This window comes from Ictidomys tridecemlineatus, chromosome 3 (genome assembly GCF_052094955.1).
Source record: "Ictidomys tridecemlineatus isolate mIctTri1 chromosome 3, mIctTri1.hap1, whole genome shotgun sequence".
Taxonomy (NCBI): Eukaryota; Metazoa; Chordata; class Mammalia; order Rodentia; family Sciuridae; genus Ictidomys; species Ictidomys tridecemlineatus.
Window position 1 is genome coordinate 213,564,289 of NC_135479.1, and position 27,810 is coordinate 213,592,098.

A 27,810-nucleotide genomic window follows, 5' to 3' on the forward strand; every position below is an offset into this window, starting at 1 on the left:
CAGACTCATTATGAGAGGACCCTGAAGGAGGGAGAGGGGAATGGGGCTTGGAGGAGGAATGATCTTCAACCCCATCCATCCATTGTAAATGTCTGAGAGTGACAAGATTTAAAATTTTAAAGTGGCAATTTTCAAATAATACTTAATTGGAAGTAAAAATGCTATGTATGCAAGGTATACACAGAATGATTTGACGTACGTAACATACACGAGTACTGAATACCACAGATTAGCACATCCATTACCACCCACAGTAACCGTTTGTGTTTAAGTGTGTATAGGGAGCGATGAGGGCATTTAAAATCTGTTCTCAGATTTCAAGTAAACAAATGCATCATCATTAACCACAGTCACCATTCTGGACATTAGAGACCCGAGCATATTCATTTTATAGCTGAAAGTTTATGCCTTTTGACATCTCCACATTTTCCCCATGCCCCAGCTCTTGGCATCAGCCATTCTCTCTGTTTCTGTAAGTTTGACTCTTTCTACATTCTAAAATGCTATGGTTTGAATGTCTTCAAAATTCAGGTTTGCCAATGTGACAGTGTGTTGGTCAGATTTCTGTCTCTGTGACACAGTGCCTGAGATAGTCAACCTAATAGACTCAGTTTCAGGGGTTTCAGTCCATGGTCAGTTGGCTCGTTGCTTTTGGGCCTGGGGTGGCATCGTACATCGTGGCAGGAGTGCATGACAGAGGAAAATGCTCACCTCAGGGCAGCGGGGGAGGAGGGAGAGAGGAAAGGGCCAGGGACGCAATATTTCTTTCAAGGACATTGCAGGCCCTACATCTTAAAGGTTATATCAGCTGGTGACAGATGCTTTCACACAGGGAGGTTGGGAGCAGTCTAAATAGCAGCAGATAGTACTAGGTGGAAATTAGGCCCCAGTGGCCTTTCCTCAGGAGCAGGATTCAGGCCCATGCCCAGGAGGCTTCTCAAGAGCCCCACTGGCTTGACCCCCGGCCCTTCTGCATCTGTCCCCTTTGTCCCTGTCCATTCACATGTGGGGACCCAGCAAGAAGGCCCTCACTGGAGGGCGTGGCTTTGAGCTTAGACTTCCTACCTTCAGGTCTGGGAAAATACATGTCTGTTCTTTACATGTTTCCCAGCATTTTGTTACAGCAGCACAAAGGCACTAGCACACATAAAAGCGAGATCATTGTCTTTCTCTTTCTGGATTATTTCACTTAACATCATGTCCAACAGCTGCATTCAGGGATTTTTTTTTTTTTTTTTTGTACCAGGGATTGAACTCAGGGGCACTCAACCACTGGGCCACATCCCCAGCCCTATTTTGAATTTTATTTAGAGACAGGGTCTCACTGAGTTGCTTATCACCTTGTTTTTGCTGAGGCTGGCTTTGATCTAGCAATCCTCCTCCCTCAGCCTCCCAAGCAGCTGGGATTACAGGTGTGCACCACCATTCCCAGCAGGATTTTATTTTTTATGGCTAAATAGTATGCATATAGTCATCTATTGCCAGACCCTTTGGTTGTTTATCTCAGCTATTGTAAACAGGGTTGCAGCTGACATGAAAGCAGACTCACTTTGGCATACTGACTTCAGTTCCTTTGGGTATATGCCTGGAAGCGAGATGCGATGTTGCATGAAAGTTCTGGTTCTAATCTTTGGAGGAGCGTCTACTTGGCTTTCCATGGTGAATTCGTTGTGGCAGTATATATCAACACTGCAGTCTACTTTTAATTTTTATTCTAAGTGTTTGCTCCCTTCTCACTGCAGCTCCTATTGGTCCTTCAGATGGGATGTGCTGGCCGTGCCTCATGTACTTCAGCCCACATCTATCACAGGCACCCCGCTCTGGCTTCAGTGATAGGCGTCCATGTGGTTGTCTGGTTTCCAGAACCTCAGGAGCCAAGCTGCCGTCCTCATCTCCCCCATGGCACCAGTCGTGCAGAGCAAGTGCTCAGCCACGGCCACAATACCTGTCCGCGGGGCCTTTAGACCTCTGCTCAGATAGAAATATGGAAAAGATCCCACGTTTGCTTTCTGACTGAGCTACATTCCCAGCTCTTTTTATTAATTAATTAATTAATTTTTTTATTTTGAGACAGAGTCTCACCAATTTGCTTAGGGCCTCAATTAGTTGCTGAGGCTGGCCTTGAACTTGCCATCCTCCTACCTCAGCCTTCCGAGTTGCAGGGATGGCTGGTGTGTGCCACTGTGCGCAGCTATGTTAATTTTTATGCCAATGTTCATTAGCACTAATGTACTTAAGGGTAAGCAGACACTGAAGTTTCTACAAATATATGGACATGTGGATTCTTAGATGCAAGTAGGTATATTAGTTGTCTGGAGATCATGGCTCCAATAAAATTGGCAACCAACAAGGAAGAAGTAACCAGGTACCCACACACACACCTCCCTGAGGTATGCAGGTCAACAATAGGATTTTTTTTTATTTGCTTTATTTTTCATGGTGCTGGGATAGAACCCAGGGCTTCTTGCAGACTAGGCGAGTGCTCCCTGCTGAGCTGCTCCTTCAGACCCAACGGAAGGGTATTGAAGCAAATGTCAAGAGAGAGAGATAAATCATTTTTCACACAGGAAGTGGGATTATTCAGTAATGCCACAGCCAGTAGGGCAAACAGTGGTGGAAGTCAGCCAGCATGGAGACAAGATGGCAGAAACTTGGCACATAGGGCACACTGGGGGACAACCCAAGCACATGCCCATGACACAGTGTCTGGCACAGAGAAAGTGCCCAGCCAACATGTGTTCCAGAATAAATGTTAGACATTATTTTGCAACAGAGCTGCGCTTCATGCAGCACTTAGAAAAGGCAAAGAAAGGAAAGTATATAATATTTTTATTCTTCTTGTTTATGATCTTGTTTACTATCATTCTTCTTCAATCATACTTCATTTTCCAGGTGCTCTCTTGGGATATCAGTTACTTAACTATGTTTGAATATTTATGTGGCTCACACACCAAGGGGTTATATCAGGAAATCCAAAAGAAATTACAAAGCCTTTTGGAGCAAATTCCACATTAACCCCCAAAGTTAAAAAGCAATGACCAAGACTGTGGTGCCTCGTGGATGAGCTAGTCCTTCATTTTAAAGTGGACATGGGGGCTAAGATGTGGCTAAGTGGTAGAGTGCTTGCTTAGCATGTCCAGGGCCCTGATCCCCAGCACCACAGGACAAACAAATAGAATGGGCATAATGAATAAAGTTGGTTCTCTCTTGATGTTATGGGGCAGACCGCTCCGAAAACACCAAGCCCATTTTGTCCGAATTGGAGTCTTTATTTAGCTGCTCCCTGCAGGACCCATAACTGTCTCTGCAAGGAACAGCCCCGAGCCTGAGCATTTCAGGGTATTTAAAAGCAAAAACTGCATCCAGGTAGGCATAGCAGCAAGCAAGCAAGCAGGGATACAGAAGCTGAGCTGAGCCATTAGCGAAACACTGCAGGGGGCACATTGGTATTGGCCACGGGACGTCCACAGTCATAACAGAAGAGAAGTGGGTCAAATGACCCTAGCTGAGTGCAAGTTAAAGGATGTTACTAATGTCTAGATAATCAATTTCTGACAGGGTACATTGCCAAGAAAAATGGGAACCAAAAAGAGAACAACTTTACATTGTGTAAGGATTGCCATTTTGTGTTGCCAAACATGTTATGCTAATCAACTATTGGTAGGTTCAGAGGTCGGGTGTTCCCACGGGAGAAGCGTTTCTTATAAGACAGGGTAAAATGGAGTCTGGGCCATATGCCTGGCCTACAGCACTACATACAGCACCTACCACATGCAGCACCCCCACTTGGTTCTGCAGTGATGGCACACCTTCCCGGCCTCAGGATGAGTCAGGTCCCCTGAGAAAAGGGCAGGGAGGAGCCGGCAAACTGAGCCACTGTGCACTGTTTTCCCAGAATAAGGCTCACCCTGCCCAATTTACAGGAGGGCCCTGAGGATCGGATAAGATTACAGAGGATCAAAGTGGCCTGGAGTTCCTCTAGAGAGTCAGTGTGTTTCTGTAGAAAAGTAATGTGCGTGCTTAAGTCTTCTGTCACACGTGCTGCATACAAAAGGCTACCTGTTCACACACGCTGGTGACATGGCAAAGTGTGCCGTGAACACAAAGACCACTGCCCAGGTGCCTGGGTGGACGGAGGGATGAAGTCATTGAGCCCCTACATGCCTGCATCTTTGTCCACATCCCCATGCACCTGTAAAGAAGCCAGCTGAACAGAGCTGGGGTGGGGGACTGGGCCAGTGGGAGGAACAGCAAGACTGAGTGCAGAGGACCACAGGCTTCCTGGTGTGGCCGGGCACCAGCACCCAGTGCTCAGCTCCCTGCTCCCAGGCCCCCTGTGAGTTACATTTTTTCTTTGAAAATTAGACGGGTAAAGCAGCCTCTCCTATGAGTTAGTTTGTCTTTCCTTGATCATTTTGAGAACCATGCTTATTCTCCATCTGTGATTAACTGCTGCTAATTATTTATGTCACTTTCTCCAGCTCTCCTCATAGATTCTGCCTCTTTCTGAAATGCAGTTCCCTGTCTCTCTACCTGGTGAGCACGTCCTCACCTTAATACCTGGCCATCTGGAAGCTTCCTGGGCACGCCTTTCCAGGCTGCGTCCAGCTCTGCTTGCCCTGCTTCTGGCTGGGCTCTGTTGTGCTCCCTAAGTTGCCGAGGTCTGTTTCCGGGTCAGCCTCTTTTTAAGGGCTGCACTCTACAGTTAGCCTAAAGCCTGGCCCATAGCAGATGCTCACATCATTCAGAATTACTGAACACACTCAGGGAAGTGGGAATGCCCGCTTATCCCTCCCCATCGTCATGGGCCTTTACTTAGAACATGTCAAAAGTCACCAAAGTTTCTTAAAAGACTAGTGTTTCACTCTAAGGATATACCAGAATCATTTTGACTCAGCATTGCACATAAGAATGAATGAAAAAGTTCAATAGAAATTTGAAGAATGTTACTTAAGGAAATTATATTCCATATTACTTTTAAGAAAACATTATCTCAAGAGTCTTTTCTCTTTATTTCATTCATTCATGTCTCAGGCGACGACCAAAAGCACTTCCGCAGCTGTGTACTGCTGCTCCCCTCCTCCTGGGGCTGCAGCCTACCTGCTTGTTTGAATCCTCTTTCTTTCTCCAGGTTCTTTCTTAGAGACTTAATTGCTAAGACAAGCCTCTAAGCAGTTGTAGACCAAACAGTCGTCGAGAATGCTAAACCAGTCATTTCCCTCTCCCTGTACAAAGAAGAGAGCCAGGATGGTTCTAAACTGGGCTGGTAGTTTTAGGTTTCCTGAGAGCTCTGAGCTCCTGTGCTAAAAAGGGAACCTGACTGATATCTTCTCGGGCCACACTGAGCCCCTGGCAACCACATCCGGGTAATACAGTAACAACTTAGTGCTATTTATGACACAAAGGACAAGCTTTCAGTTCAGAGAACACAGAAGAGTTTCCCAAGCAAACACAAATTCAAGTGTAAAAACATGCATTTGTTAAACAAGGTAAGATTATCTCACTTAGGATAATTGTGATTCACCAGTGTATTCCTTTCATTAGTTCCCTTAATATGTGCAAAATATTTATTCCTGAAAATAACAGTTCAAAAAGACATGTTCTTTTTAATCTTAAAGTGCTTAAGTTTTTTTTTATTTAAAACTTGAAAATTTTTCACATTATAGACTTGGGGGGATCTCTACATTATGGGATTTGGGGCCCACTGTAGACTTGTTATCAACACGATTGTGAGTCCCTAGAGAACGGGGACCTATCATATTTATCTTTGTGACAGGAACAGGGTCTCACAGATGAAGCCCTGAGTGACCCTGCCTTAGAGAAGCTGGGGCACAGAGTTAAGGATTGTTCTCAGTGACGGTCAGGGCTGGAGCTGGGCAGCCGTGGCTGCGAGCAGGAGGGGACCTCTGCCTTGGGTGTGCTGGTGAGAGTGGGTGCTGCGTCCAGGCCTGGCTCAGCGTCAGTACTTCTCAACCTAAGGTGGTCTTGCTGTGTGCTCCCATAGCGCTCCTTCACTCGCCATGGGAAGGATAGCTGCGAAGGAATCGTGGAACGTGGCAGGCGGACTTGACTTTACGCCAGCTGACCCAGCCTTACAGGATTAATGCTACAGACTGTGGTGGGGTGTCTCTGACTCTGTTTTCAAGGAGAAATGGCAAATCAATAAAAGGGACTTTGTAGTTCCCTCCCTCCCCCAGCTCCAAATTGTGCATTAGATCACATCTTTCTATTAATTTGCTGCACTTTGCAGTTACTAGAGTGTCACAAGCGTTTATAAGTGATTCACAGTTCCCATAGCACCCTTGTGACTGTTGGTTCAATAACAAGTATTTATGGAGAGTCCCTGGTGAGTTGGGCAGGCTCAGGTGGTAAGGACTCGCTGAGAATGAAACAGGTAAAGACACTGCGAAGCTCACTTCTCCTCCCAGCAAGCCCAGGAGGCCACAGCAGGAAAACTGGTGCTTAGGAGAGTCGGTGACTTTCCCAGGGTCCCAGAATACTAAGTCTGGAGTCGGAACTTGAACCTGCAACTTTAAATTCTAGATCCTGTGCTTTTTTTTTTTTTTTTTTTTTTTGCTAGATCACTATACACTGGATCATAATTGGTGTTCAAAAAGATCATCTTCGTGTGTGTGTGTGTGTGTGTGTGTGTGTGTGTGTGTGTGTGTGTGTGTGTGTTGCTGAGGCTCAAACCTAAGGCTTTATGTATGCTAGACTCAAAAAGGTAATCTTAAGTGATATTAAAGAAAATACATTCTATTCAATAAGTTTATCTATCATTGAATTGTAACAGACTATTTTTAGAAAGGATTTCAATTGTAAGGATGAAAACTAATGGTTACAGTCATAGGAATTAAAAGTGGCCCCAAACTTCCCATGACTCATGGGTGCCCAGGTCATCGGCGTAGCCTCACACTAGTGAGTAGGGCAGGGTCAACTGGCTAAGCTCAGAGTCTGGCTTCACCGTCCGAGTCGCCCTCTCCCAGACTCCAGGTTGATAGGCTCTCAGGTTTGGGGAGAAGGTCATGAGTGACGGCGTTCTCCCACCAGGCTGTGTGCATGTGTATAAAATGGAAGTTATCAGATAGGCCCACGTGGCTCCCCAGTTGAACTGAAGAATATGGGCCTTTTTCACAAACCTCATGAAAGCTGTGTGCAGTGGCACCTCCCTGCCACCCCAGGAACTCGGGAAGCCGAGGCAAGAGGTTAGAGTTCAAAGCCAGCCTCAGGAGATTAGCATGGCACTGAGCAACTCAGCCAGAGCTTGTCTCTAAATAAAATATTTTAAAAAGGGCTGGGGGTGTGGCTCAGTGGCTAAGCACCCCTGGGTTCAAACCCCAGTATAAAAATTGTCCAACTCATAAAACTCATAAAAATTGTTCAACTTGGCTAGGCATCCTGGTGCATGCCTGTAATCCCAGCAACTCAGGAGGCTGAGGCAGGAGGATCTCAAGTTCAAAGCCAACCTCAGCAACTTAGTGAGGCCCTGACTTGAAATACAAAATCAAAAGGACTAGGGATCTGACTCAGTGATTTAAAAAAAAAAAAAAAAAAAAAAACTGTTCGACATTCTTATTGTGTTCACATGCACTAGCTCAGCTGCAATAATGGCTTCTTAATTGACCAGGCCTTTTCTATTTCCATGTCCCTAATCTCATACTACCTATAGGCTAAAACTGAAGAGCATTACAGCAGATAGGTTCAGGCCACAGGTCGTCCTGGCATGGAGTTTGAGCTCAGAGGGATTCTTCACCAAAGGAAGCATTAAGCCCCTGAATGTGATCAATCCTTTGTACACACCCCACTTCAGTGAGGAGCCAGGTGCTTCCAGAAGCCCTGGGGTGCTCTTGTGACACGACTTCACCACACTGCAGAGGAAACACAAGGTAGTCTCCTGGAAGACATTGCCAAAGGGTCTTAGAAACCAGAAAATCTGCCCTACCTATCTTATAAGTAGCTTAGCAAAGCCACCGTCGTAATGCGACTGACTCCTCATTATTTCAGGACACTTGCAACACTCCTGTCTCTAAAATATGTCCCTAACTTAGGTATTAGTGCTAAAATTCTCCATCTAAAAACCCATCAGTTATTTTACATTAGTGTTTATTTTTTTAAATACATATGGTTCTAAAATCAAAATCTCAAATATCACAGCAAATATTTGACTTCACCCTTTAACGCCCCCGTCTCATTCCCCAACCACTTTCCACTCTTTTGCCCTTGCTTCTCTTCCCTACATGCTTCTAGACGGCACAGGTACGCCACGGTTTTATGTGTGCCTGTAGATGTGCACATCTTGTTTTGGAGGTGAGAGCTGGCTCTCTCACGTCCCCTGACACTTTCCCTGACCCAGTGGGACCATAGATCTATCCCACTCGGGTTGACTGTGTGAATGTTGTCCATGCCATCGCCTGTGTCCTTCTTATCAACGAGGACAATCCTTTGGAGGGAAACAGCACTTTCACCTGTGAATCAGCTGGGGTGTGAATCAAGAGTACTACCAGGGGTGGTATGGCATGAGGCTAGGGCGTGGACACTCTCCTGTCTGGGCCATCTGGGACTGGGCAGGCCTGCTTCTCCATACCCAGTCATGTTGCTGGATTGGGAGATAGCTCCTCTGCATAGAGCCTCTTGCCAGCTCTGTACCCACGGCCTAGTATGACGCCTGCAATATAGAGCATGCTTCATCACGGGAGGCCTTTCATTCTGTTCATTACCAATAACATCAGTGACTGAATGTGCATCCTCTTTATTCAACAATCAGTGCACCGCACTGCTAGAACTCTTGCTTCTTGATCTGGGAAGATAAAATGGGTCCCTCTTCTGCAAATTAAGTAACCAGGTTCTGATTTTCCTTTCCTTCTCTCCCTGATGGTCTTTAATGCTTCAGTGCTCTCTTAGCACCAGGCATTTTCTCAAGTTCTGAAGCCCAGTGTTCTCGGGCTGCCTGCAGGGCGGCTGCTGTTCCCCGTCAGACCCGGCTTGCCATTGGCCTTGTCGTGGCCCTTCTGAGGCGTGTGCTCCTCACCTGCATGGCATGCTCACCATGTTTGGGGGTTAAAATACTGAAGAAAAACTATGGGACTGAAGTCATTATCAAGCCAACCAAGATAGGTGTGATGTGACCCCCAGGAAAAACAGAGATAGATAAGGGGCATAGCGCTTATTTAAGAAAATTATGACAGAAAACTAACAAAATCTAGAGATGGAAATGTACATTCAGATACATAAGTACTATAGAACCCCAAATAGACAAAATATCAAGTAACTTCCACCAAGACACATAATCAAATTCTTAAAAGTCAGAGGCAGAGACATTTTTGAAAGCAGCAAAAGAAAAGCAATTTGTTACACACAGGAAAGATTACATACATAAGATTATCAACATATTTCCTAGAAAAAACCTTACAGGCCAGGCCGGGGTAGGACGATATATAATTAAAATTCTGAAGGAGAAAGATCCTGCTGGTCAAGACCATTATCCTCAGCAACAATGTTCTAGAGAAATGAAGATTTTCCAAGACAAAAGCTGTGGCAGTTTATCACCATGGGACCTATATTTTATCTCTTTTTGTTGTTGTTGTTTGTTCTTCAATATAAAACATTTAATGTTAAAAAAAAAAAAAAAACTGTCAGGGCTGAGGTTGTAGCTAAGTGGTAGAGCACTCACCAGCATAGATGAGGCCCTGGGTTTGATCCTCAGTACCACATAAAAACAAGTGAGTAAAAATAAAAGTTGGGGGCTGGGTATCTAGCTCAGTTGGTAGAGTGTTTGCCTAGCATGCACAAGGCCCTGCGTTCAATTCCCAGCACCACCAAAAATAAATAAATAAAGGTTGAATTCTTTAAAAAAGAACTCATAAGAGACAAAGAAGGTCATTATAAAATGATAAAGGGATTATTGAATCAAGAGGATATAATTGTAAATATCAAAATACCCAAATTATAAAGCAAATATTAACAGAATCCAAGAGAGAGAGAAATAGCAAAATAATGGCAAGAGTCTTTCAACACCGGATAGACATCCAGACAGAAGCCAAGGACACAGCACTAGGCCAAGTGAACCTAGCAGACATACAGAACATTCCATCCACCAGCGGCAGAATACATACTCTTTTCCAGTATACAGAGAACATTTTCTACAATAGATCATGTTAGGTTACAAAACAAGTCTTAGCAAATTTAAGATGGAAATCTTACCAAAATATCTTTTCCAACTACGATGGAAATCAATAGTAGAGTAAAAATTGGAAAATAAATACTACACCCTCCATCAACCAATGGGTCAGAGAAGAAATCAAAGGGAAGTTTAAAAAAAAAACAAAACTCTTGAAACAAGTGAACATGAAAACACCACACCACAACTTCTGGGTTACAGCAAAAAGAGTACTCAGAGGGCACTTCATAAAGGACATCTGGATGGATTGCTATCCCACCTTATGGGGGAGAAAGGGAAATCTTGTCATTGTCGACAAGGTAGATGAATGTGAAGGACATTAAGTTAGATACAATAAGTCACCACAGAAAAAACATAAAGACTACTAATCTCACTTCTACAGGAAATCTAAAAACATCAAACTCCTGGGAGCAGAGCAGAGTGAGGGTCACCAGGGTCAGGACATGGGGACAATGGAGAGGGAACAGTCAAGCAGCAGAGATTTAATTCAGTGACTGGGGGGTACCCTACTGTACACTTGAAATGTGAGAACTTCAGCGTTCTCACCGCAAAAAAAAAAAAAAAAGAAAGAGAAAGAAAAGAACTGTGAAACCATGGATATATCACATCAGCTGGTTTATGGGATTGTTTCTTAGCTTATGGTGATTGTTTCTTAACAGCAACCTCATGTACACCGTAAATGTATGATTTTTATTTGTTAGTTTTACCTCGGAAAAACTTTTAAAAAGCAAAAACTGACTCAATGATGAGGCCCTCCCAGTGGTCTTGAGCTTGCATATACCTTTCAAGCACAAAACCTGACACGGTCATGGGGACACTCACACGTTTTCATTACCAAGTATAAAATGTGCTATTTGGAAGTTTTGCACACGCCATCTCCTTTAAATACATTTTATATGCTGCTTACGATCACATAAAAGATTAATATAAAACTGATGTCTATTAACATTTAATCTTTATTGGATCATAAGGTTAATATTTTCAGCCAATATTCTGCATGGGCCTTCAGTTCCCCTTTGGTTCCAGTGTGCCAGGCAACTAGGGTCATTTTTTTCTGAAGGAAGATGTGACAACCTCGGGACAACCTGTCCTGGGTCACATTGCATTCATGTGGTTAGCGATCATGGATGAGTGCCTTCGGACCCAGGAGGGACGCCAGGCATCTCCCCAGGCCCTTCTAGGGGCAGGAGATAGATTTATGAGAAACTAATACCCATCCCTGAGGTTTGCTCAGTGTTTCGACTGGGTGAAAGAGAAGCTGGCATCAGGAGGGCCAGAGCAGAAACATGAAAGTGTGAAAAGCCCAGGCTTTGGGATCTGAAGAGCTCTGAGCAAGACAAGAGTCAGCTGCAGAAGTGGTTTCAGGCCGTCCTGGGTGTGGAATAGCTGGGGGTTGTTAATTAGGTAGACAAGATCACCTTTGGCTTTCAGGGGTCTTGCTTTTCGTGCCTCCCAGTCCTGTGGCCAGCCTCAGGACTAGCACGGGCCTGCAAGGGAGGCAGGTTTTATACACAGTGACAGAGAAGCCCTGATCAGAGCCAGTGACCTGTGCCAGGAGTGGGGAGATGACTTGAAAGAGACATGAGAGTCAGATTGGGCTGGTTTGGTGCCCATTAAGAATGGAGTAAGGAAGGAGAACTGAGAGAGAGAGAAAGAGACCTAGCCAAAGGGAGAGAGAAAACTGGAGCCCTGGGCTGCCTTCCTTGTGGGATATTGGCCAAGAGGCCTTCTGAAGATGGCTCAAGAGCAGCTATAAGCTGGGCACATTTTCTTCCTGAGTGCAGAAGTCTTCTTAAAAGCCTAAATACGCTACCCAACTCTGCAAACAGCAGGGGATAGCACAGCATTCCTCAGACAGAGCAAGTCCTGAGGGTATACTGTGCAGCCTCCTCCAGACAGGCCTCAGGAAACAGCCTCAGGGTGCCTGGGCAGGGCTGGTGAGTCTGGATTTTACAGCCAGGCCTGGGATCAGGTGGCCGGCATCTTCCTGGAAAGTTTGCTTCCTGCCCCAGTTTGCTTTCCCAGGGAGTCTCTGGGCTGGGCTTGGATGCCATCCGTGTTGTACAGGGTTTCCCTAGGACATAATCAGACCCCCTACTCAGCTGTCCAGGGCCCCGTTTTGGCCAGAGGCAAGCGCAGTTTGGAGAACAGTCGTTCTGGGATGGAATGGAAGCTTCTGCCAGGGCACCCCACCCATTGCTCTGCACGTGGGCTTCTCCGCTAGCTGCAAGTGTCACACTCCCAGGTGTGATCCATGTTAGTTCCACATAGCCATTTCCGTGTGCCCGCTTTTACTCTGTGGGATGCTAATCTTCATGATCCGATGTGACTTATTGTGTCGCGATAAGACAATAGGAACAAAAGCCAGAAGGCCAAGAAAGACCCTCTTTAGTGCCGGGGCTCTGTGGGAGTCCGGTCCTTCCTCGCTGCCGTTGCCTAGAAGCCAAAAAGCGGCCCTAAGGACAAAGGGCCGGCGGTGCTGAGGCCCGCGGAAGCTCGGGTCGGCAGGGGGGTAGCCAACCCGTAAGTGCCGGTGCGCCCGGCGGCCGGAGGGCGCGCGGCAGGTGTGGGGACGCGGGACGGCCGCCGGGCAGCGCCACTCCGTGCGGTTGCCCCCGCCTGCGTCCCCAGGGCGGCCTGGGACCCTGCGCTCTGGGCCGGGGTCCGGGAGGGCGGGAGAGGGAGGAGCCGCGCGAACCCGCCTCGGCCCCGGCCGGCGCCCCGCGGCCGGGGAAAGCGAAAGGGCGCGGGGCCTCTGCGCGCCGCAGGAAGTCGCCAGCAGGAAGCGCCCGCGGCGGGCGGTGCGGGGCGCGGGCCTCCCCGGCGCAGGTGGGAAGCGGCCGCGCGGGAGGCGCTGCGGCCCGACCCTCCCCGGCCGCACCTGCCGGCCGCCGCGCACCTGCGCCCGGGGCCGCGCTTCCGGCCGCGCGCTGCGGGCTCGGCTCTCGCCGCCTTCTTCCTGGAGGTTTGCTTTATTTGGAGGGTGGGGGGCGGGGGGCCTCAAGCTCTTTTCGTTGCGGAAAGTCTTTGAAGTAAGGGATCTAGAAGAGTGTCCCTAGGCGACCAGGGCAGGCGTCTGCTGCTTGGTGACGCTGCTGTTCCGGGAAAGTGGAGGCAGAGGGGGCGGCCTTGGCCCGGCAGCCACTCGCTGAAGCCCCTGGCAGGGGTTCGCCAAGCTGTCCTGCCGGGTCCTTCCCATCCCCGCCGCCGCCGTGACAGCTGGGGGTCTAGGGAGCCGACTGGAGGAGACCCGCGCATTGTCTGCGCGCGATGGGGACGTGGGCGTGCCGGCTGCCTTCACCTCCTCCCGGACCCGGCAATTGTATTGTGTGGGGAGGAGCCGGCCGAAAAGCCCTCGGGTAAGCTCGGAACCAGCACCTGGGCCTTCGGCTTGCTGGTCTGCTGAGCGGCTGTTCCCGGAGCCCGGAGCCTCCTGGCCAACCCGAGTGACAGCGACCTTCTGCTTATTATAGAGGGCTTAAAACGCCAGAAAGTTCGCGGGCCGCTGGCCACCAACCTTCAGCCCTGGCGGCCCACGCCCTGAGCCCACTTCGGAGGAGGTGCTGTCTACGGATCTGCATTAGAATTTAGGATCCTGGAAGCCCCTTCCCCCACCCCCAGGTTTCAATGCTAGAGGAGGGATTCCGAAGCCTGCCTTTCCCGGGTCTCCTGAGCTCACTGCCGGGAAGCTGCTGTCTGCGTGTCCTGGAACTTAAATTGTGTCAAGTTGTGAGTTGGTAAATATACTCGATTTCCCCCACTCTTTCTTTATTCATGGCCTGGTATTCTCTATGCTAAAAAACCTAGGCTCGAAATGTCCTGTCCCAGCACCTGGTCTTGGGGCTGCGCTTACAGCCCAAGTGAGGGATGTCTGTAGGCTGCCCATTGGGGTAGAGGCTCTCGTGGAGTGGACAGAATTCAAATTCCTAGTTGTACTGGAGCCCAGGAAGAGTGATGGTGATCATATCCTTAAAGCTTGGAGAGTGCTTGCCCTGGAGAGGGAGTTTTGTATTCTATCTCTTGATTTTTTTAAAAAAGAAAAATGCATTAAACTTTTTTGGGGGGATGCCTTGTTCCCCATTCATGTTTGCTCTTGCAATGAGACCCAGTCTTAAAATTTTTCAACTACGTAAATGATTTGAAATATCTGAGACTGTGGAGACTGAGTGTGACCATGTGACCGTGCCCTGGAAAGACCCTTTCAACATTATTCTTGCTGTTACTCACTTTCAGCCTCCTCATCTGTCTCAGCAAGAGACCCAGAGGGCAGCCTCTGAGGGGAGGGGCTGTGGGGGGCTCTCGGGTGTGTTTTCCCCTCTGCTCATCTATTTTGAGGAGCCTTTGACTAGGCTCCTTTGGAATAAGTCTAAGCCGTGCTCCTTCTGGGTTTTAGTGGAAACTGTGTTGGGACGTTTGCTAAGTTGCTGTCTTGGACGGTGCAATGAAACTGCAATCAGATCCTTTTCTGGTAAATTCCAGGAAGAGTGATTTTTTAAAACTTTTGATGTATTTAGGCTGTGTGCCAAGACCAGAGTGCCACTCGAAAGGTGCTCCCCTGCGGGGGCCCTCTGCAGGGCATGGGCAGGAGGAAGCACAGTGGAGGGAGGAGGCACCTAAGGCAAACAGGGCGACCTGGAATTTGTCCCACAGTGTTGAGCCACCCAGGCGTGGTGCCGCCTTTCCTCGTTTTTTTCTCCCTGTGAAGTGAATGCCCTGACTCTTCTTCTGGGTGGCCTTGGGCTCTGTGAGGGCATGTCACCTTCATGACCTCCTTGGTCCTGGAGCCGCCCATCCGGGAAACTGGGCTCCAGTGGGTGCTGCACAGCCAGGGCCCTCCAGGTGTCAAATCTCCCCTTGTCTACACCTCTAAGTGAGCTCACTGTGAGAATGTGTAGCACTTTGTTTCCACCCGTCTCACAAGGGGAAGAACCCATAACAAGAAATCAAGGAGCTTCATTTTCCTGCCTATTTTTCAGTGCCTTCTGGTTCTCTGTTGTTAAAGACCCTACAGGCAGAGTAGAGGTATATTGCTGAATTGATGTAGTTGACAGTAGCATATTTTCAGACATACATGCATGTAGAAGCATTTGGTGGAGGAAGAATCTGACTCTGGCCATCCATTTCCAGGCACTGTACAACTGAAACCAAATCCTTTACTATAAAGTCATCGTTATAAAATAGTTTCTCCCAGTCTCAAACAGGGGCGCACTCATTTTGAGCAAAATTTTAGCAAAACATCATTTCAATCTAAAGATTTGAACAAAAGCAGTTTTAAAGATTTGCAGTCATTCATTCAGTGTGAGGTGTTTGTTTTGTTTTGAGATGTAGTCTTTCCATGGATGGTTGCTTAGGCTGGCACCGACTCCAGAGTAACGGGGATTCCAGGTACGAAACGCCCTGCCTGACTTCAGCATGCATCTGAGTGCTTATTTTGAGGTGGGAAATGGGAGCAGGGCCTTCACCCGCAACCCCCATCTTCTCTTGGGTTCAGCCCAAATCGCCCTGGCTGTTGATAATTGAGCACGGACTGCACACCACAGGCTCTGTGTCAAAGGCTTCTGGGGATTATCTTTTTGTTTTTATAATGCTGTAGGAGTCGTCAGGCCATCAGCCCCATTTTGGGGTGGAGAAGGTAAGAGAGCAGAAAGTTAAAAGACTGGGGAAGGTTTCCTGGTGTGATGAATGAGTCATACCTGCTAAGGTCCTTGGCAGCCCTGGGGAAGGGTGCAGCTCTCCTAGGCAGAGCGGAGAGGCCTCACCAATGTCAGGAGGGGAGACCGGGGAGTGGGACTTCTGGATGAATGGTCTGCAAAGAATTTGAATTGCTTTGTAAACTGTTGTAAAGAAAAATCGAGGAATGTGTGATTCTTTGGTTGTCTGCTGTGATGGGGACTGAGCTATCACTGAGTCAAGTCCCCAGCCTAGAATGTGCATTTTAAAAAAAATGTTTTTAGTTGTAAATGGACACAATACCTTTATTTTGTTAATCTACTTTTATGTGGTGATTGAACCCAGGGCCTCACACATGCTAAGCAAGTGCTCTACCACTGAGCCCCAGTCCCAGCCCTAGGATGAGCATTTTTTGAAAGCTTGCTCTGGAGAAAGGAGAGAGTGAATGTGGGGAACTATCCTGTTTTGAAACACGGAGTGACAGCCCTATAAGCCTGGAGCTTGGCTTTGCCACAGGAGACCAGTCTTGGTGGCCGGGCCTCTTATCCACTCACGGGCCTCCCCCATCCCTTCCTGTATTGTTTTCCTTCAGCTCCACCTTCGGAGGGGGACAACTTTCCAGCCTCACTTAATGCAGAGGTAGATATGGGGTGGAGTTCACAACCACCACACTCATGCGTTTTGATGGAAATTTCAAAGCCACAGTTAAGTGATTGATTGATTAGCTCTGCCATTTTGTCCAGCCCACAGTCTTCTCTGTCTCCATGGCTCAAAGGTGGCCTTGTCCACAGTGGATGGAACTGAGCAAGTCTTGTGCCCTGCCGTACTCTGAAAATGGGGCACATGATGGAACCGGTGGGCATACACTGGGTTTCTTGTGAGCATCGTGGTTGGCCTGCATGGTGTGCTGGCTGAGAGTGCAGGGTTGACCTCCAGCAGAGTTGCAGATGGAGTGAGCACTACAGTTCCTTTTTGTACACCATGAGAGCATCTTGTGAAATTCATTTCCATGGGCTTTGCACAGACCGCCTCCTCGGGTGCTCTATTTCCAGCCAGTAGCCCTCAGAGTGGGACTTCCTCTTTTTTTTTTTTTCCTTTTTTGGTACCAGGGAGTGAACTCGGGGGCACCCGACCACTGAGCCACATCCCCAGCCCTATTTTGTATTTATTTAGAGACAGGGTCTCACTGAGTTGCTTAGGGCCTCATTAAATTGCTAAGGCTGGCTTTGAACTCACGATCGTCCTGTCTCAGCCTCCCAAACCGCTGGGATTACTGGCATGCCCAGCTTGGGACTTCCCCTTGTACCAAAAGTCCAGCTGTAATCCAGACTGGGTAGCACTGCCCTATATCTGTGTGGTCACCCAGGTGCCATTGTTAGACCCCAGACTTGAACACCTCTTGCTCTCTCCTCAGAGTGCCACCCCCCTCTGGAGAGAAGCAGGGAGGAGACCAGGACCCCGGGCACCCTGCACCTCTGCTTCCAGGCTGGGTGGGTGAAGACGGGGTCTGCAGCCAGGATCTACAGCCTATTGATGAAGCATCTTCTTCCGTGACCAAAGCTCCAAGGTCAGGGACACTGTAAATGGCTCGACTCCCTGCCGGCATCCGCTTCATCGTCTCCTTCTCCAGGGATCAGTGGTGAGTCCTGCTGGGTGCATGTGACGCGGTGCGTGTGGGGGTGGGGGCCTCTGGTGGTGGGTGACTTTGTTCCCTGTTAGAGCGTGGGTGACTGGTTTCCTCTTGAGCGTTTGAGTTGCTGCTGGCCCTGGAAGCAGTGGCCCAGAGCGCTGAGAGGCATCCTTCGCCTTTGGTTCTGGTGTCAACAGATGGCATTGGGCTCCTTGGCAGTCTTCAGTGTTTCTTTAACATCTCGGTCCCTAAGGAAAATAGCCACGGACAACCAGCAAGACTGTGAAATGGCTATGGGTGGACTGAGCACAGCGACCCTGAGCCCAGAAGGGTGGGCTGGCTGGAGCCGAGCTTTCAGAGAACACAAATCCACACAGCTCCTGGCAGACCAAGTGCCACTCTGTGTTCCAAGAGCATCCCCCTTGCCAGCTCTGAGGCCGCTCCTCACAGTGGCTCCCAGGAAGCAGGTGGCAGGGCGGAGTCGGCTGTTGTCTGTCCTCCAGCCTCCCCTGCCAGCCTCCCCTGCAGATCCATGTCCAGAGGAAGAACCATCAGTCTCCTACCTTTTTACCATGAGTGCTGGGGGCTAACAAGGACAGATGAATGAGAGAGGGCACAGAATCAGTGGAGGAGAGGTTATAGGAAAGTGTGCTCAGAGGGGCATTTAAAATCGGGGGCTTATTATCATCTTACATAAGGGAAGGGGGAGGGGAGGCACAGATGAGAAAACAAATGGTTTTATGGAAAGATAAGTGGGCCACTGAGAGAGCCAGGGCAGGGGGGTGGGCATGCCTGCTTCCGGTGGGGGAGGCTGCCCTTCTGTGGTGAACGCTGACCTTCCCCGCCGCTCCCTGGGGAGGGCTTGCTACAGTGGAGTTCTTCTGCGTTGGTTTGGGGGACTCTGCTTTTAGCAAAAAAGAGGTTTCAGGAGCTCAACTACCTTCTGCTCAAAATGATGCTCCTCACCGCGCCCTGTTCTGGACCTGTTCTCCCGCACCCTCTGCAGCGTCCCAGGCCCTGCTGGCCGGTGGAGCAGCCGCGGACTCTCTCAGGTGTGATTTGAAAATACCTGGGGGTCACTTCCCTGGCTGACTTATTTTATATCTACCGGGACTCGAGCCACCATCTTCAAATACTTAGTGTTTAGCTTCTTTGTTTTGTAACTTTGCATTGATATAATTTCAAACCCCCAGAACTTACATTCTTTGAATTCTAAGTTGCATTCTTACGACATTCTAAGAATGTTACAAAGAACTAACTATAGGACTCATATGGATCCCAGATGTTGCCATTTGGCTTCTTCCCTGTGTGTGCAGGCAGAGGTAGATAGGGTGTCACACACACTACGAGTTCTAGCCCTCTTAAGAGTTGCAGAGATCAGACCCTTGTTTCTAAATATTTCCATGTCCACTTCCAATGAGCAACATGTTTTCTTGCACCCCAGCAGCTCAAGGCGGGCACTTGCCTAGCTTGTGCAAGGGCGCAAGGCCTTGGGTTCTGTCCCCAGGACTGAAAAAGAAAACAAAAGAAAAAGAAATTCTCTTATATAACCTCTGCATGAAGAGCAAAATTGGGAATTGTAGCAGCTATAAAATAACATTATCTAATTCACAGTCCACATGAAACACAATATCAAATGTCCAGTAATGCCTTTGCTGCTTCTCCCCTCGGGCTCCCACCAGGATCACGCCCGTGTTTAGTTGTCCTGTGGGTTTCATCTCCTTTTCTCTGGAACCATCCCTTGGCCTTTTCTCTCTTTGCGACCCAGATGCTCTTGAAGGACTCAGACCATTTATTTCGTGGCCCATTCCTCGTTTTGGACGTGTCTGGTGCTTCCTCAGGGTCACGCTCAGATGAGGCGTTTGGGGCAGAAATCCCACAGAGGGGAGGGGAGCAGCTTTCTTGCTGGTGGAGAAGGAGCCCTGAGATGGGGTCAGGAGCTGGAGGGGATGAGGTGATGTGGATTGGCACCCGGGCCCAGGGCGGACTCCCGGAGGTAGATGGGTACAGAAGTAGATGGATGTATTCTAGGGGGCCTGTGGTCTCAAGGACACTCCTGGGGGTCCCTGGAGGTGCACCTCTGTCCTGGGTTGGCATGGTCGGGACTTGCTTGCTGGCTAGGAACTTGGGGTTAGCCCAGACATCGCTGTGGTTCTGTTGAAATGCTGTCATCGGGATGGCCGAGAGGGGTGCATTCACTCTTGGTCATGTTTGTCTAAATATGATCCAAAACAAAGTAACAAGATCGCCTTTACCTAAGGCCACAGACGGTCCTCTCTAGAGTCCTGGAGGCCGCTGCCAAGTCGGGGTGTCAAGAGGCCCTTCTGCCCCCTCCAGCTCCCAGCATTCCTGGCATGCAGCCAGGTGGGCCACTGCCCCCCTGTGTGGTCACACGGCCCCCTCCCCCTCTCCTTTCTTTTGAGGACACCCGTCATCGGATGGAGCCCACCCTCATCTGTGTGACCCCACCTGAGCTAAGTACATCCTCAGAGACCCTAGCTCTGAATAAGGTGGCATTCCAAGTTGTGAGATGACCTGAGTTTTTGAAGGACACTATTTAGTTCCACAAAGAATGGATAAAAGGAAATAAATAGCATTTCAAACTCTTCATATATTATTTTAAAAACTGAAGATAAAATACCAAATGCAGAAGGGCTTCAGGAGGTCACTGGGACTTCCGTCACATTGCCCTGGGTTAGTCTCATGTGTGCTCCCCTGAGACTGGCCATATGCAGATGGCATCCCAAGAACCAGCCTGAGCCTCTGCTGCAGTCACACCTTCTTGAAGGAGAAACCAAACCTCTGGCACTGGTTCCTCCCACTCCCCAAATCCTGCGGAGGACAGGGAGGAGGGACGAATCTGGAAACAGAGGAAGTGGGGCAGCCTGACCAGCCGTGAAGCCAGGGTTTCCTCCCCAGTCTCTGCCCTGCAGTTGACCCCCACGGACCCCCAGGGCCATTCATCATCCAGTGCTTCATTTCTACACCACAGAACCTGGTTTCCGAGGTGGGGTTGCTTCCCCGTGTGGAGAGCTCTGTGTTTAGGGGGCAGGCAGGCCCCTCCTGGGGGCACCTCAGCCTGCATACCCCCTGCCTGGTGCCACCTGCAGAAGGATTAGAGAATCAGGGCAGGAACAGAGCTGGCCCCAGGTCTCATCCCGGACAGCCCTAGAGGCCAAGAACGCAGTGCGTGCTGGGGCTGGGCACTCTCCAGCCATCACCCCATTGAGAGGTGAGGGTGTTATTTCCAGGGTGCAGGGTAGTGGATGGAGGGCCTGAGCCTGCGGCCCACCTGTGGGTCAAGCGGCCTTGTCAGTCTGTAGCCTGTGAGTTCACGGTCAGGTTGCACAGCTCTGTGGTCCCTCGCTCCCACCACGCGCTCCAAGGAGAAGCTGTGCTTTCTCCTCCTGCACTGGCTTGCGAGGTGTTGGAGGAACTGAGAACTCTGTGCTTCTTGCAGAGATTTGAAAGGGGGCGGGGCAGGGACGCCTTGGGGCTCACAGGCCAGCTGTGGGCTGAAGCAGTTCTGGTCTGGCCGCTCCAGTGCTAGAACCTTCCCACGTGGTAGCTGAGGCACACATGGCAGTGCGTGTGGAGCGGTTTCAGCCAGAGACTCCAGAGACTTCCGTGCTGTGCCCCAGGGGTGCGGTCAGGCAGGAGGACATAGACCAGGCTTCTGCCGTGCGTCCCTGCACTGTAGGCACGGCTCTTGTGCTTTGGGCTTCAGTGTAGACCACGCACTCATTTTTTAGAGTCTACTTTCTTCTCATCTGGTCACTGACGGGCTTGTGGGGGAGATCCTTGAGAAACGTTGGTGGTTTCCCTGAGGAAGGAGAGCGGTGGGGCACCCTCGAGTCAGGAGCCAGTGCCTGGCTAGTCAGTCTGGTTTTCTCCTTTCCCCGAGGCCGTGTTTCCCAGGCTACAGGGGAGAGGCCCAAGGCCCCACCAGCCATTTTCCCACCTGACATAGGTCTTCATTATTATTTTTTAATCTGGAAACCCTTATCTGGCTTCTGATTTTTCTGGTAGCCAGAGGGGCAGGTACCCCTCAAATTCTAGGATCCTGGGTGTGATTCACAGAAAGCTTCCCTGGAGGAGCAAGTCACACGTTGCAAACGCGGCGAGTGGCAGGAATAATGACGCCAGCATCCCCGGGGCAGGGACACGGGCAGGGATGAGGTCATTGTTGATTCCGATGGTTGCCACACGATTGAAGCCATTGGCCTCTCTGGGCCAGAGGCAGGACAGGTCTCAAGGTGGACAGTGCCTGACCCCACAGCAGCAGCTTCCTGGCGGGAGCCCCTTTGCCTCACCTCCTGTCAGATGCTGTTCCTCCCGCCATTCCCTCCCCAGCAAGTCGTTTCCTGGGTGGGTTCCGTCTGTGGACTGGACTCAACCTCCGCCTCTTACTGCACCTCCTTTCCTCCTTCTGTCCCCCACGCTGCCCAGGCCTGCCCTTGCCCCTTGCTCCTGGCCAGGGCTTCGGGCCAGTGTCTTTCTGTCATGGGCCGCCCTCAGAGCTGGCTGGCGCTGCTGCCTCTCCCGCCTGAAGGTCAGTCAAGTGTCCTGTCGGCCTTGCCCATGTGCCTCTGGGGTGCAGAGACTAAACAGCCTTAAAATGAGCGTGATCTGAAGCGCCCGGGACAGCAGGCGACACCAAGGCCTTCTAGCTAACTATTTGTTGTAAACTAACCAACCCCGCCTTCACGTCTGCTCTGCAAATACTCTGTTCTTCATCTGAGTCCCAAATTTCTCTTTAGTTACAGTTTTTTTAATTGACAAATGTGGTGTTTTGACGTGATAATAAATAGTTATTTGGCCTCTGCCCCTGATCCGAGGCATACAGCTCCAGAATCCTGAAACGACGTCATCTTGTCTGCTAGTGAGGTGACTGGTGGCTGAGGGCTCCTGGTCTTCTCAGGATGGGGACAGGTTGCCAAGGGGACAACTGTGTGATTAGAGGGTTGAACTGGATCACAACCCCTGCGGGAGGAGAGAGGCTGAGGTCACTTGATCGCCAGCAGCAGTGATGGTGGCTGGACACGGGGCTGCAGGGTGGTGTGGGCATGGAACCTTGCCCTCTCCTGCCCCTATGCAGCGTCTCTTCCAGCGACATCCCTGGTAACAGCTTCATGACAAACGGGCAGAGGCCCGCAAAGTGCTGCAGTGATACCCGAACCTGAGGGGAGGTGGTGGTAACGCAGACTTATAGCCAGTTGGTCACAACCTGGGACCTGTTGACCTCTGAAGCTGGGGCCGTCTTCTGCCACAGAGCCCTCGGCCTGTGGCACCCAAGGACCCCTGCAGGCAGGCAGGGTCAGCAGGAGTTGGCGTGCAGTGCAGAAGCCCCCCTTGGTGTCCACTGAGAACCACTCCATGCAGGGACAGCCCCACGTCTGCTGTCCAGAGTGGCGTGGGGGGTGGGGGTAAGGGTGGGAAAAGCCGGTTTCTCCTCTTATGACATTTAAATGGTTTCAGTGCAGACAAGTGGCCGTGCGGACTTGTTTTAGGTCGTGCTGTTGCGGTGATGCGTGAGCAGGGCCAGCGGCTGATCCCCGGCAGGAGGCGTGCAGGGCGGGCTCCCCCAGCCGTCTCACCCGCCTCCTCTGCCTGTGCTCTGTTCCAGGTACAGGGCCTTCATTTTCGTCCTGACGTTTCTGCTGTACGCCAGTTTCCACTTATCCCGAAAGCCCATCAGCATAGTGAAGGTAAGAAACTCCATTTCATATCCTGCCTAAACTCTCCATGGGGAACCAGCTACTCAGGAAGTTTGAGGGAGGTGAGGCGCGCAGTGGGCAGGGAGAAAAGAAATGGTTAGAAATAGGTTTTTTGCTGCGTTTTTGGTTTTTTGCCCCTACATTCCCTTTTCAGAAATTTAGACCTTTGAAATGTTTCTAGGCTTTATAATTTTAGAGTTATTATGCTTGTATAAATTAGCAGTTCCAGAATTTTCTACATTATTTAAATATTTACTTTATCTTATGCAAATTTTCTTTCCAAGTACATCTAGTTCTAAGTGGTTTCCCAAATTGCTTCAGCCCTGAGTCTCCCACCGAGGTGGTTCTCTGTGACCCTCTGACCCTGTGTGAGGGGCGGGCGGGAAGCTGTTGAACAGGTATCCCAGTAGATCTGAGGAAGACCAAAGCAGACATTCCTCCATAATGACCGGTCCCTCCTCCTGCCCACAGACCGTCTGCAAGCTTGGATAGCCTTTGACTCTTGCTGTAGAAGGAGCCAGGAAACTGCCGTGGCAACAGCCCATGTGCAGCTCAAAGGCCCCTCGCTTACCGTCCCGCAGCTGCAGGCACCAGGTTCAGAATTGTGACCCTGCGACCTTGGAGCCAGCTTCCTCCCCTCCCGCAGGGCCAGGCAGACAGCTGCCCTGCAAGTCCTCTGGGCAGTGGGAGGCAGCACCCAGGCCTCTACTTCTGTGGCAGGTCTGCATCCCTCCCCAGTGCCTTTACCTAGATGTCAGGCGCTCAGTGACTCAAAACCTTCTCCAACTCCCCCAGACCCTTGGGCGCCGGAGTTTCTGCACCCGTCTAGTGGCTGACTGGGATATTTGCAGACCTGTAAGCACATGGTTTTCAGGAGAGCTAGAGATTAGAAAAGAGGCGACGGACGGCCTTAGTAAATTCTCACTTCAGCAGCAACAGCCCCTGGAAGTTTGAATGCTGCTACTTCTTGTCCTTTTGGTTAGAGAAATTCATGGACAGCTCAAGAATATAGCAGATTACAAAAATGGAAGAGACCCCTGCAGCAGGAGTGAGCATGCGGAGCTGGAAGGCACCGTCACGGGGGCCCTTGTAGGGCTTCGAGACTTGACCTGGGAAGGTCTGGGTGGATCGTGGGGGCGTGACCGCCTCCAGGACCAGATGGAGGGATGCAGCATCACCCTGAGGCCACCCACCTCTCGGGCATGTAAGGCAGGGCTGGCCAGTGGAGGGCCCCAAGGTCAGGAAGTGGCCCTTGGACTCCATCCGATGGCCACCAGCATCCCCGTCTGGCCAGGAGGGGATGTGAGCACGGTTTATGTCCACTCTGCCAGCTCCTGTAAGGCCCACCATGACTCTGGTGTGCAGGAGTGTCCCCTCCTAGGCTCCTAGGGCTTACTGAGGAGGGGTCTTGTGTTAGGCTCTCAGGTCAGTATTTCACAAGGAGCAATGACTGCAGCGGAGGGCCCTGCTGTGACAGGCCGCTCACGTGCTCTGTTCATGGTCCTCACAGCAGTCCTGTGAGGATCCTTCCCAGGAAGCCAGGCCTCCCTGCAGGGCTGAGGCTCACTCAGGCAATACCAGTGGCTGTCCTGACTCCAGGCCCCTCTTCAGTCACTCTGCCTCAGGGTCTCCAGGACATTGAATCACCTCGGTATGGTCAGTGTCTCAGCCAGGTTTTCTTTAACACCCAGAATTTCTGATTTGGCACCACGGGGCTACCTGGGTATGGATTGGCCGTTTGCTGAATCTTATGGGCTTCTTTGCCTTTTAAGATAGATAAAAATACACTCCCCACATGGTAACTCGGACTTTACGCTCCTTGTGAAGTTTCACAGGCTTTAGCTCATGTTGTAAATAACAGCAGAGAAGCTGCAGGCAGTAAGGATTCTGTTGACCCAAGGAACAGTTTGAATAATTATCTAAAGCTTGCGTTTCTAGAGTTGTTATGAACAGAACTTACCTGCTTACTTGAAATTGGTCAGCAGGGCTTGTAAATGATAAAGTGGTTCATGGTTGATAACTCATTTACAGAATAACACGGCCTCTCAGGCCAGGTTTAGACTTGACTGTAGTCACTGCTGATTAAGTTTACTTATCTCTGATTAAAAACTGTGTCTATAAAAATGACGAAATGAGCAGGGCTCGGACCGTGGTGGTGTCACACACAACCCTTGTCCCTTTTCCTGCTGCTCCACCCGCATCCTGCCTTGTGACTTGAGGCAGGTGTCCACCCAGGCCGCTAGGGAGGTGAGGTCTGCACCCTCCTGCCAGCGGAGACCTTTGGGAGACCCTTTTCCCCAAGGCCTGGCAGGGAGCTTCTCAGACAGCTAAGCTGCCGGTCCCTGGACAAAGGCAGAAATGGGGACATTGCTTAGAGTGTGCCCAACCCTCTCCACCGACACAAGAGCTGTGAGAAGAAAACTTTAAAATATTCAGAGTCAGACGGACAGCAGGAGGTCTGAAAAGTCAGAAGCCGCACTATGGCTTTGGGCACAAGCTCACTCTCTAGCACCCTGAGCTCCCTGGGTCTCCCTGGGTTGACGTTTGAACAGAAGGCAGTCCAAGAGACGTTTCAGCAGGGATTTTTTTAATTGAATAAAATCTTAAAGTTTAAAGAATGTCTAGGAAGTCATCACTAAAGAAAGTGTGGGAAAGATAACATGTTTTGCTGAAATGAAAATGTGAAAAAGCTTAACATGTTTTTCAATATCAGCTGAGTTATTAAGATATTGTAGGAAAATAGACAAAATGGTCTACAAAATAGAGAACATGGCATATTTGAAGGTGATGAGAAAAGTGTAGGTGTTTATGTACCTGGTTTGGGTGTGGGGATGGAAGCCAGGCCCCCGTGCTACATCTGCACACACTCCCCCCAGCCCCACGCCTGCTCAGCGTAGCTTACTTAGTGTTGGTGTTGGCACAACTGGGTATTCATCTACAGGACAAAAAGTCTCACTCCCTATCTTGATAATAATTATAACTAATCATAATAATAAATGGGTGATTACATATTTAAATGTAATAAATACAAAACAAAAATCCAAGAACAAGACTGCATGTCTTAGGAGTATGAGTTAGGAAGCCCAGAGGCACAGTGGATGAGGGCATGAACAGGCAGTTCACAGGCCCGGAATCTACTCCAAGAGATGCGTGAACCACATTCAAGTTTGTTAGAATTCACAGATGCAGGTTCAGGTCACACAGATGGCTTTCTGAGCTCAGCGGGCACACTGGGAGCCTTCCCCTGTCGGTGGTGGTGTGTGGAAGAACTCCAGTCGTCAGGGTGTTTGGACAGTATTCTGGGAACACCTACTGAAAGCCCCGGTACAGCTGCCTGATCCTGGGCCCTGTCAAGGGCCAGTGACACAGAGAGGTGCTGTCTGTCTATGACCCGTCTTTACAGCAGCCCTGGGACTCAGACACTGTCATGCCAGCTCCAGAGCTGGGAGAGCAGCTGCGGTCGCCCAGGGCAGGACAGGCACAGGGGTCCACAGCGGCTTCCTGTCTGCAGACGTAGCCTGTGCCCCTGACCAGATGTCAAGCCATGCTCCTCAGGTGACAGCGCCAGGAAGCTTTTCCTGCTGGCGTGTGAATAAATAGATCACTTCTGCTCTGTTGTATTTTCTGGGGGTGGTCCTCCCCAGAACGTTGCATGGTGAAGGAGTATGTGAGAATGGTGCACCAAGCGGTGGTCTGCAGAATTCCATTTTCTTGCTTCTGCCTAAGGCTACGTCAGACACCTCAGGTTAGCCCTGCAGACAGTTCCCCCTTGTCCTGGCAGTGTACCCTTCTGTCCTTTTGTCAGGGAGCTGGACAGGAGAGCCTGCAGGCTGTGGCCAGGTGGGCCTCTCAGCTGCTGTAAGAAGAGGCTGGGAAGGATGGGCAGGGACACCCGACTTCTGGAGGAGCAGAGAGCAGTGTGAAATCAGGGGAGGGACAGGGAAAGGAAGGTACAGGAACCTTCAGGTTGCCCCTGATCCTGTTCCCTGGGTGCAGCAGGTGGCCCAGGGGGAAGCAGGCAGGTGACTGCGTGGATTAGCTGGACGGGGCGGCCCTTGCGGCCCAGGAAAGCTGTTTGGAGGTGACGACATTGCGTGTGTGAAGTGGAGCTCTGGGCTGGTTTTAGGGCAGTGTTTAAGTGACGGGCAGCCCAGTGGTGATGGCGGAGCACGTTACCCAGAGCAGCCGTGTGCATGGACCCTGCCAGGGCTCAGTCACTGGTACCCGGGTAAGCAGGCTGTGGACCTGGTGTCCAGCCTGGCTGGCCATGGTGGGCAAGGGCTGCCTTTCACTGCTCCCTCCTGAAGGAGGTGGACAGGACTTCTGGCTGCCACCTACTGGTGGCCAGAGTGGCCCCTTGCCCTCTGCGGTGCCCCACGGTGTAGCCAGCTTTCCATGCCACGTCAGCCCCTGCCTCTCAGGCTCCAGCTCACTGAGGTCCCCCTGAGGGACACTTCCCTGACCACAAGGACCCCTCTTTCCTGCCCTTGCCCACCCCTGATGGACTGGTTCATCTGAGCTCTTATGAAAGAAGCCACAGGACAGGAGAGAGTGCGGAGGCCACCCGGGAGGTGCCACCTGTGACAAGTTGCTTGTTCCTCAGTTTCCCCACCACC

At 50.3% G+C, this 27,810-nt stretch overlaps 1 protein-coding gene across 7 annotated transcripts in view; it reads left to right on the forward strand.

Annotated features, from left to right (window-relative positions):
* The window catches only part of Slc37a1 (solute carrier family 37 member 1), a 65,153-nt gene that overhangs the window by 1,676 nt on the left and 35,667 nt on the right, over positions 1 to 27,810 (forward strand). For 2 of the 7 annotated variants that reach the window (XM_078044696.1, XM_040287075.2), the window contains exons 1-4: positions 13,166 to 13,536; positions 13,651 to 13,914; positions 17,262 to 17,486; positions 23,104 to 23,185. In XM_078044696.1, the coding sequence (XP_077900822.1) occupies positions 17,431 to 17,486; positions 23,104 to 23,185 (138 nt within the window). In that variant the 5' untranslated portion in view covers positions 13,166 to 13,536; positions 13,651 to 13,914; positions 17,262 to 17,430. Of the gene's footprint in view, positions 1 to 13,013; positions 13,143 to 13,165; positions 13,537 to 13,650; positions 13,915 to 17,261; positions 17,487 to 23,103; positions 23,186 to 27,810 lie in introns of those variants that run through there. The other 5 variants (XM_078044697.1, XM_078044700.1, XM_078044698.1 and 2 more) reach the window with 5 other exon arrangements.